Raw genomic sequence first — 10,861 nt, 5'->3', positions numbered from 1 at the left:
TGTTGCTGCCATTTGGATGATAAAAGTTGATCCTTTGTTACTCAAGTAGGATTTCTTTTTTTTTTTTTTTTTTTTTTTTTTTTTGCTTTCTCTGTTTTTTTCCAAAGCAAAGGGACATCAAGAGTTGAATACTCCTGCTGGTTGATGGAACATAAAAGGCATCATCAAATATCATCTAAATAAAATCAACAGATCTTCAACTATCTTGTTAGTTATAGGATTTTCCCAGAATTCATTAGCCCCTTGTTAAGTCACTCCAAAACAGCAGGGGATCTGTTTACATGTTTTGCAGGCCTGACCTTTCTTGAAATTTTTTCCTTTCATATCTCAAGGCTACCAGTCGTGTAACAGTCTTTGATTTGTCCTTTCAGACAGTGGATGTGATTTATTTCTGGATGGGTCATTTTCAGTCAATCTGACTTCGGCACGCATATTACTGACTGCTGGAGCAATGAGGGATTCTTTCCCAGGCTATCCAAATTATTTTGAAGTTCTGCTGCCTGTATTTTTTTGAAGGGATGAGAAGCATGCCAAAAAATAAAAAAAACACATTTGAAGGTTATTTTGTCAAAGTTAAAAAAAGAGAGTTAGTGCTTTCATGGCTTGGATTTGGGAGACATTCATTTTTGACAGTTTGATAACAAAGGCCTTTGAAACCAGTCTCTGCCATAAGCAGTGGTCAACAGACAATAGAAAGAAACAGACATTTCACAGCAAATACAATTCATCAAATAATACACAGCTTCTCGTTCTGATCATTTGTTTGATTTATCAAGCGTACACAAGGAAAACGTTCCTTAAGGTCCAGAATTATCACGCTTGTTAACATGTTGGAATAGTACTCTGTGAAAGCCATTACTTCCAAAAGTTTTTGGGAATACATACAGCTTTACAACAGCAGTTGGCTTTGCCAAAATAGAAGAAGGCCAGTCCAGCTAGATTCTAACATACCCGTGTCTCAAGAATGACGATTGCTTTACTCTCCTGAGATGCTGTTATTGCCTAACTGCATCTCAGGAGAGTAAAGCAATCGTAATTCTTGAGACATGGCTTTCACCCACACATTTCACCCAGACAAACACTGTCAGAATGCTGCATTCTAAGTTAAACATGTCTGTCATGACAGAGCTGACATTAATATAGAGTTCTATTTCTTCTCTTCCTACCTTTTACAGCCCTGTTAAACATCTGTTTTCTCCTGCCGCTGGATGGTGGGCACACTTTTCCTGAGCCAAACAAGCGAGATATTATGCACTTGCTTTCATGGAAAGCTTGCTTGGATTGATGGGGAATGAGATGTGGTTAATTTTTTTAAGCTTGTTCATTTGGAACAGATGTAGAACTTGAACATATTTCTGTAGCAAGGAACTTGTGTCTAAGTTCTCTGGGGGCATTTTTGTACAGTATGGATTTTTCCTAGCATTTTGACATAAGCAGGGAGAATCCCCCATTATTCTCGCGCTTTGTTTCAAGCAACAGTCAAGACTTTTTAATGTGATAGTCTGGTCAACTCTGTACTACTTCTGATGTCAGTTTCATGTAATTTTCTGTCCTAAATGTTCCTCTGCCCACACTGTAAACCCAATCTGCTGTTACCATTGTTGTAATTAATGAATATATTAAATATAATTTACTGTGTATAGTATATTAAAAATGGTTAAGTTGACTACAGTAAGTACATCATATAAAATAAAAATAAAGACAAGCTTTGGTAGAAACTGTTCAGTCTGTTTTTCTCCAACATTGCCACAGTAGCCACTCTAATAATATTATTGATAATCCTAAATTAAATCCTGTATAGTTAAAAGGCAACATGACTATTCTGTTGTCCGAGAAGCGGGTATGCGAGGGTGATTTCTTTAACATTCAGGGTTTACTAGTCTTTTTTTTTTTTCTTTTTCTGTCTCACCAATTTTCTCTTCAGTCCTCATATTTTCAGTTTCCTTTTTATACAACCTCTCACTCTCTTGTGGATGTTGGGCATGACTTTAAGCTGGGTGTCACACTAGCTAAATTGGAAACGACTCCAAAATGTGTGTGAGATGTCACACCTTACTGACTGCTGTTGATGAAAATCTCGCCCCTTTTTACCAGCAAACACAGATTAAGAATTAAAGAGATATGACTGATTTAAACCAATGCGTTTGATATTCCCTTTGACTCCTTGTCACATACTGTATCCAAAACCCCATTCTGGCAGCCAAAACTTTAACAATAAATTTACATAAGTCTGTGACACCCAGCTTAAATGTTTTGGAAGGTAGTTTGGGTAATCATCCCTTAAATATTAAGCAATATAATCCCAGCGGTCCGATTTATATTCTGCTTTGTTGCAGATACGTCTTTCTGATGGGCCTTCAGGACCGAAACGAGAAGCTGTTTTACAGAGTCTTGACCTCAGACATCGAGAGATTCATGCCCATTGTGTACACACCTACGGTCGGCCTAGCGTGCCAGCAGTACGGCCTTACCTTCAGGAGACCTAGGTAAGAGACTGCGGAATGTAACTGAATTTTTTTAAAATAAGTTCTTTCTCCTTCAACCACCTTAACTCCTTAAGCAAGCACATCCATCAAACTGACAGCTTCTCTTACAGCTCCTGGCATTGTCGCTCTGCTTTTTGAATTGTTCTACAAATCATTGAATATCTCGCCTCCAGGCAAATGAAACGAATAACTCTGGAAAGTTGAAACATGTGTCTGGAGAGTTGAATATACATCCTGTCATAACAGAAATCTATTGTATGGTGGAATTTGAAAGCTGTTCTGTTAGATTTTTTTAGACTCCTTGAAGTATATTCCAGTATAAATAAGCTTAACCTTCAGTTAATTGATGAGCTTGGCGTATTTTATGAGATTGTTATCATTCTCAGCTTCCTGTGCTGGGTCAACTTATGATTAGTAGTCTTATTCACCTATTTTATATATCAAATTATGCCTCTTTTTTTTGTCTGCTGTACTTTGTGGATTGAATTAGATCTGGACATAATCAAAAATAAGAATGCATTTCAAGTCTTTTTATTGTTTTCAGATTCATTTTGAGGGAATTCCTATAGGATCCTTAAATGAGGGGACATTTTTAGAGCTTTCCCTCAGTGTTACAAGAGAGCCTTTCGCAGTCTCCCTAAATGCAAAGTATTCGAAAAGAATGCCAAGCAGACTCATTACTTCTGATTGTATGATATAGGCAGTGGTTCTTAACTGGTGGACTGCAACCCAAAAATGTTGCCACAAGTCTGTTCTGATAGGGTCGAAAGACAGCTGGGAAAATACTATGCTAAAATGCAACTAACCACTTAATTGTGCATCGTTAGGATAGTGAGATAAACAGAAGGAAAAAAGAAGGAAAAAAGCTTTCTTTTGTTGATAAGGGTTAAAGACTGAGGGCCATTCAAACTACTGTATTTTGCTGCAAATTCATCTGTCACTTAATAATATCACTTGAATATTTGACCCAGTGTTTTTTTCTCATGTTATATATTCCAAAGATGCATTTACAACCTTAAATCATTCTAAAACTTTACTTTTTTTCTGGAAACACAAGGACAGATATTTCAAAACTTACTAAATATAATAGTTCAGATTCAGTATATATTCCTTTGACTTTCATTGTTTTAGAAAAAATCCCTCAAAATATCGTATTTTGTTTTTCATAGCCTTGAAAGCAAGTCATACAGGTTTGGAACGACATGAGCATCAGTAAATGATGACAGAGGTTTCATGTTTGGGCGTTTTAACTCTTTAAGCTTGTAAATAAAAAAAGTTTTGCTGTTGTTTCTGATAAACAAGGAAATTCTCCAAGAGAATTTGCCGTCTTAAAAGGTTAAATCTTTGATATTCTCTGTTTCTCAGTGGTAATGATCTAAATGATTTTTTAAAGCAGATAAACTGTGTGTGTGTGTGTGTGTGTGTGTGTGTGTGAGATTAGATTTTTCTCTTTGGAGCCACCAGGTTGGAGCAATAATCTCAGGTTAGAGCAGCTAATCGCAACCAAAGACTATAGAATACCCAAGACATGTCACTATAGCCTGAAAAATAAGCTTTTAACAGCCCTATTTGAGCAAAAGTAACAATCTTTATGACACAGTTGTTGTCAGATTTCTTTGGTGATTTCAAATATGAAATTTAATTGTAAGCTTAGTGAACAATTTTGGAGAATTTGGTGTTTCCCCATTCAAAGAGATCAAAGGAGTTGCAAATGCATGCCCAAGAGGCATTTCAAAGATGGCTGCCGAGTGACATGACTTAAAGGGACTTTATCGCAACAATGTGAAATGCACAGTGTGAGGTACTGTTGGATTATTAATACCACACAGATAAAACACTGCAGCAGTGTGTTCCAGTCACATTAAGTGCTCAGCCAGGGATTTTACACATATTTACTAAATGTTAATAAGAAAAAACTGAGGAAGTCTTTCAGATAATTAATGGCCTTGGGTAAAAAATGACCGGTACATTAATTACAAATGTATTAACCAGAAATTTTTTAGATATATATAAGGTGGTGTTATATGCAGTGTTGCATAGTGTAATGTTTTTTTAAAGACAACACTGCATAATAAAACAGTTTATCATCACTCTCATTCGCCACACTTTACAAAAGCTTGATGAAATTGATGTCAGCTTTCCTGTGCTTTCCCAGTTCATATCAGATCTTTGAACCCCACATAGTGTCTTGGTGTGACATGATCTCGCTGACCCTCTTTTCCCACCATTGATCTTCAGACACAAGTGAACAGACTAGAGAATTTCTCATTTCTGAAGGTCAGTGAAGGCTCCTGGATTTTTGAGCTGCTAAGGAGTGTCTTAACAGTTCAGAGGGGGTGCTAAAAAATAATTAACTTGTGTGAAAGTAATAAACTTCTGTAAGCTTCTAAATAGCATGCAAATTCACACACCTTGTGTTTTTTTTTTAATATACAGCAGCTTCGAAAAAGGGAAATAAAAAAAAATAAAAAATTATGTGGTATTCAGAGGACAGAATTCAGTAAGGCAACAGCTGTAGGGAAAAAAACTGTTCCTGAGTCTGCTTGTCCTTGTCCGGAGGCTCCTGAAGTTCCTTCCATAGGCCAGGAGGTTGAACAGCCTATGGTCAGGGTGAAAGGAGTCATTAAGAATGAGGCAGCTCGATGTAGACAGAGTTTTCTCTGGATTTCCTCAATAGCAGGAAGTCTTGTCCCTGTGATGCATTGGCTGATTTTTGTCTGCGGTGCCTCTGAGCAGTTCCCATACCAGACTATAAGCTGTAAGTAGATGCAAATGTGAAATGGTTTGGTGTATTACTAAGTTTATAAAAAAAATATTTTGAAAGAAGAGCATCATTATAGATTTGGACTTTTCTAGATTTAGTTTAGTTAATTTTGACTAGATTCTGAGTAACATGGGTTTGCAGTTGCAGCTCCAAAGGTCAAAACTGCAATTGTCTAATTGCTTAGGTGTAAAACAGTCTAATTACAGTAGCTTTTTGGCCTGTTTAGAAAAACAACATAGATTAAGTGTGAGGCCGGAGATCTTTCCTGTTTTTATTCCTGAGGTAATGACAGAGAGATTGCTTATAAGAGTTGTCATTTATGCAGAATATAGGGTGCACGTATCCTTAAACTTTGTTGCTCTCAAAAAGAGGTTTTTTAAACATGCAATCTTTTATTGGCCCACACACACTGGATTGATGAGCTTTTAGTAACTCCCTTTTCCTTCATTTACCCCTTGTTTGAGGGAGCAGTTGTATCTTTTTCATAGGACTTGCGTTGAGTTCCAGAAAACCGTCAGTTTAAGATTATCTTTTTTTTTTTTTTTTGTGGACATTGTGTAATATTTTGGAGCTCACATAGTATAGGCTTGGTGGGGTATAAAATCTCATCCAGACTAAACACACAGTCGTAGGTTGTGGAAAGTTTAATTTCTCTCTCTGTTCCAATTGGTGTATACTTCTTAATGTACCATCGTAATGTCGCACTTTGTGTTTAGCAATTCATTCAGGGGCTTGTCACTGTCATGCTTTGGCATTATCTTCAGTCACTAAACAACTTCGAGATATATAGGTCTATAACATTTAATTGCATTGTTATGGACATCACAAAAAATATAACATATAGTACTTTTGACTTTCTCTCTATGGGTGTCTGCAAAGTTTGAAGCCACAGTGTTGTATAGCAGATTTTGTTAAAAGTGCAGTATTCAATATTACCCAATTCCAGGCCAGTGTTTCTCTCTAACAAATCATTGAAATTGGCTGTTGAAATTCCTTTCCCCCTTGTAAATTTGTAGAACTTTACATAATGTTTGTTTACATGCATAATGTTGACAGTATTGGTTGATATAGTTGTTAATGATAACATTTGTGTTAGAGGCTCCTAGCATTCTCCTGTCCTGTGAATTTGCATGCACTGTAGTTTATCTACTGTAGAGTATTTGAAGAACTGAATATCATAAAACTCATTTCATAAGATCCTATTTCCTAGTGGTAAGAGTTTGAATGATTTACCATTCTGTGATGGATGTGAATGCTCTCCAGTTACTCAGAAACCTTATTTTCCAACCACATTGACATGCAGACATGTTATGCTTTTTTGCTTTATCCCAAGTAGGAATTAGAATCATCTCTGTGGGATAGTTTACTTTTCGTTATGAAAATTTATCAGATAATAAGGAAACAACAGCAAAAACTTCTGTGAGGCAAATTATGGAAGGAAGATTTAGCTGTTTTTGAGCATTTGACATTGTTCCAGTTTGCTGCGTTTACTTTCTTGTCAGTTTTTTTTTAGATACAGAGAATTATTAAAATGTGCTGCATGTTTGCTTCCCCATGTGTCATAGAGCAATCCTGTGGTTCTTGTATCAGAAATTTAAATTGAGGCTGCAGGATATGCTAAGTTTAGGCTGATGAAATAATTTAGCATGAAATTATTAAAAGACTTGTGCAGTGGCCCCAAAATATATTTAATTCATATTTAAAAATATGTGAAAATATATGAGTTTATTACTGAAAATAAATGCCACTTAGTTTCAATTTTCTTTCGAATGAAATGACATTCAGACAATTTTAGGTGTGTTTACAATACCATTTAAAAGTTTGCGATCAGTAAGAGGTTAAGAGATGAAGATAATTTAAAAGATTTTGATCTAGTTAAGTCTAGTTTTCTAGTTTAATATTTAAAAATATAATTTATTCCTGTGATGACAAAATCCTGGTAAGCAATTTATAAAAAACAAAAACAAAAATGAAGTTACCTTGATCAGAGTTTGATACCAGACCTCTTGAATATGTATTTGAGCTATACATCCCTTTGTAGTCCAAAAAGTTTTTGAGGAATCTCCCACTCAGGGAGACGGGGACTGTATCCCTTTTTTTTTGCTTTGATTTTGGAGATTGATTTTTATTTCCAGTTACCTTGGCAATATGCTTCTGCTCATTGGCTGGGTTGATTATAAAGTAGTGTAGCAAATTTAAGCAGTGTTTAGCAGGACATAAATTAAATAAGCAGTCTTTAATAACATCAAATTGAACATAATGCTCATTTGTTTTAGAGGTTTTAAGGTCTTAGCCATGTGTGGCATTATCTGTCAGTGCTAAGAATATTTTTAATAATGTTATGAAATCATTTTCACCTGTTTTGCAGAGATAAGACATTATACCATGATCTGTGCTTAACAAATCACACAACGCTTCTTTCTTTTGAGGCTTGGATTGGAGTGTATTTGTGCAATTATTGTTTGGTTTTGTCATGGAACAGCTTAGGAAAGTACAATTCAGTTGGATGAAAATTATAAATATGAAAGCTACGTTTACTAAAATGTACGGAATTTATGGCTAGAAGATTTTAAAGGAATATTTTTAAATGAATATCCTGTCATTAATTTACTCAACCTAATACTGAAGTATCGTTAAAAGTACATGCAACATTCATAATGCCCATTGAGAGGATAAATCATTCTTTTGAGTTGTTGATTTGGGCTCAAGGATTTGTTCACAAACTGGACTGATCAGGTTCCCAATGATCCAGCCAAACATTTGTGAATGATGACTTAAATTCAGCCCTTTCAGACTCAGGTGAACCTGTTGAATAGACTACTTAATGGTCCATACATTGTAATTGCATGGGGGGAAAAACTGTATATTTAAAATTTTCTCCTTTTGTGTTTAATGGAAGAAACAAAAAGTCATACAATAATGAATTCATGTTTAGGTGAACTTTAAATTCTTTAAACCTAATGACCAAGGGAGGAAAAAAACTCCTTATACAGTATGAATTTTAGTACTAAGTCAAGCACCAGACTCCGGTCTGCCTGTTTCTCTGAAATGACGTGAAGTAGGAAAGTCACAGCACACAATCTTTGGCCTAACTGTAAAGAGATCTTTTAATAGTTTGGGAATGAACTGAAGATGCCAGAGTAGGATTAATAAGGGCTTGTGAAACACTTTGCAGCATGCTATGATTTTCTCAAGGGGAGTAAAGAACCCTCTTTTTCATGCTCTATTGCAGTGCAGAACAATATTGCAGCATTTTATAACTCTATGTGGTGTCATAATTTAAAAAGGCCCTGTCCAATAGGTCAAAATAGGACGCTTCTACATTTAATTTTAGTGCCTCATTATTTTATCAGCTGCAATAAGTCCAAAATAGAATTCCAGCCTGGAGACTTTAAATGTGATTTAGTTAAATAAATAAGCCTGTTTGCAATTTTGTCCTCATCAAAAATGTGAGAAAGTAACCTTTATGGACAAAAACTCAGATTTACTTCATTTCATTAATCTTGACTTGACATTTAGTTTTTTTTTCCTTTTAGCAAAATTGTTAATGTTTGGTTCCGGATGCAAGCCTTTAAATAATGATGTGTACCAGGATAAGGACTTGTGTCTTTAAAAACATTACATTTTATGGGACATTATTTAAGAATTTATGTTTCATGTTTGTGCCCTTGGAGTTTTATAACTTGGAAGGCATCAAGAGGTTGCACTCAGTACTTCAGAAAGGGTGATGTGTGCAACATTTCTGAATAAATATCTCAGGATGTTAATCACATTTAATGAGGACACAAAAATCCTGACAGGCATTTCAGCACAAATGAAATTGCATGACTGGAGGTAAAAAAAAGAAATGGAACTCTTCAGTGTCAATTTACTTCTCAGTTAGTGCATATAATTCTGAAATGTGGGAGTTTATCATCATTAAAACTTTGGTGTCAGATTTATTTTTTGCTCACATCACCATGGCGTCAAGATTTTGGAGAGATGTGAAACTTAACAAATGTCATGGACCACCATGCCATGCAAGCAAAGACCAGACTAAATGGATAATTTGACTGCATATGGCAAACTCTTAAGCTGTTATTTGTTGTTTACAATAGTTTTTAAGAAGATTTTTGTACTGCTCTACTTAAATTACGAAATCCTTTTTATATGCAGTGTACCTTGCCCATGGTATGTTTCAATAGACCTTTTCTTTGAATATTTATATTCATTAGATACATAAACACAGCTGTTCAAGATAATTTGGATGCTTTGCTTGGGGGAAAATTTGCAGTAATCGCCGCTTTAGCAGAGAATCAATGGGCACTGTGGGTGCAGCACACCCACAGTCAACAGAGGATGCTTTGGAATATATTGTTCTTGTATTTGTTTGGGAAAAAGCTTTACCTAAATAAACATGTCATGAACAATTCAGGCTGTTTTTTATATTTCCCTTGAGATTATAAGATTTGTCCACTTTGCACCTAACCCAAGCTTCTTACTTGTACCCACATGCCAAATAGGGAATATGCACCACTGAATCACAGGTTAAATGGGCTGGGGAGTTTTTTGAACATTTACATTTTTATTTACATTTTAGCTCTGCAGGACTCCGCCATGATGGAATTGGTGATGACGATGAAGAATGTTTTGTAAAGTTGAAAAAACTGGGTAAATTGTTATGCCCATTTTTTTTAATGGCCACTGTAAATTATGCAATATTATTGTGTGACATCCTTAAGTATGTATCCCTTCAGATAAAAAAAAAAAAACATTTAAGAAAATGACAGATACATATATTTTTTATTGCGTAGAATTATTTATATTTTTGTATATCTGTAATGCCGGCTTCACACTGGCAGTTGAAATTAGCTCTGATACGGCTACGAAACGACCGGAAGTCATTTTTTTCCTATGGAGATTCGCAGACCGCATGCAAATGGCTACGAACCGGGTCCGAACGAGTGCGGTGCGAAAAAAATCGTGTCCGTTGGTCATCCGGATGCGTTCAAAAAAATTTAACTCTTGCGAAAGGCTACGGACGGTTCCTATCCGACAATTCCAGTGGAAGTTGGCGTTGCTATGGTACTGATAAACAAACCTGAATTCATAACTTTTAATAAAATAAATAATGATTTTTTTAACGATAAGTTGTCATGTCATGTCATTTTTTTTTAAATGATTTTCTAACATTATAAGGGCAGTTAATACAATTAAAATGAATAATTAAATATCGTGCCCCCCTCTCTCGGACACACTCGGTCTCTCTCGCTGGAGTGCAGGGTTGTTGCAGCCCTATATACCACTATATCACATTTAGCTGACCTGACATGCACATTCAGGTACAGACAATATCAATCGTTCTAATCTCTCTGCCATTTTTGTTCCACTCGCTTCTGAAGATTTTCAGCTGTGTAGTACGATGTCCACTGGGGGAGTATTGCATATTACGGAGCGGATTTCAACTGCCAGTGTGAAGGCGGCGTAAGAGTTCAGAGAATCTTAAGCTGTTTTGAGTAAGATGTATTTTTTCTACTACTAAATAATCAAATCATGCTTAGTATACTACTTAACATGATCCTTACATTAATATTCTGTTGAAATGGGGACCGATGAGACATCTGGATCACAT

General features: G+C 35.6%; 1 protein-coding gene across 1 annotated transcript in view; it reads left to right on the top strand.

Annotated features, from left to right (window-relative positions):
• The first annotated feature begins 2,337 nt into the window (after positions 1-2,337).
• The window catches only part of LOC113100081 (NADP-dependent malic enzyme-like), a 36,598-nt gene continuing 28,074 nt past the window's right edge, over positions 2,338-10,861 (top strand). The window contains exon 1 of the mRNA XM_026264953.1: positions 2,338-2,486. Within this exon, the coding sequence (XP_026120738.1) occupies positions 2,350-2,486 (137 nt within the window). The 5' untranslated portion in view covers positions 2,338-2,349. The remainder of the gene's footprint in view (positions 2,487-10,861) is intronic.

This window comes from Carassius auratus, unplaced genomic scaffold, assembly GCF_003368295.1.
Source record: "Carassius auratus strain Wakin unplaced genomic scaffold, ASM336829v1 scaf_tig00217163, whole genome shotgun sequence".
Classification (NCBI taxonomy): Eukaryota; Metazoa; Chordata; class Actinopteri; order Cypriniformes; family Cyprinidae; genus Carassius; species Carassius auratus.
The sequence above is the reverse complement of the archived record's forward strand: the minus strand, read 5'-3'. Positions and strand labels throughout refer to the sequence as shown.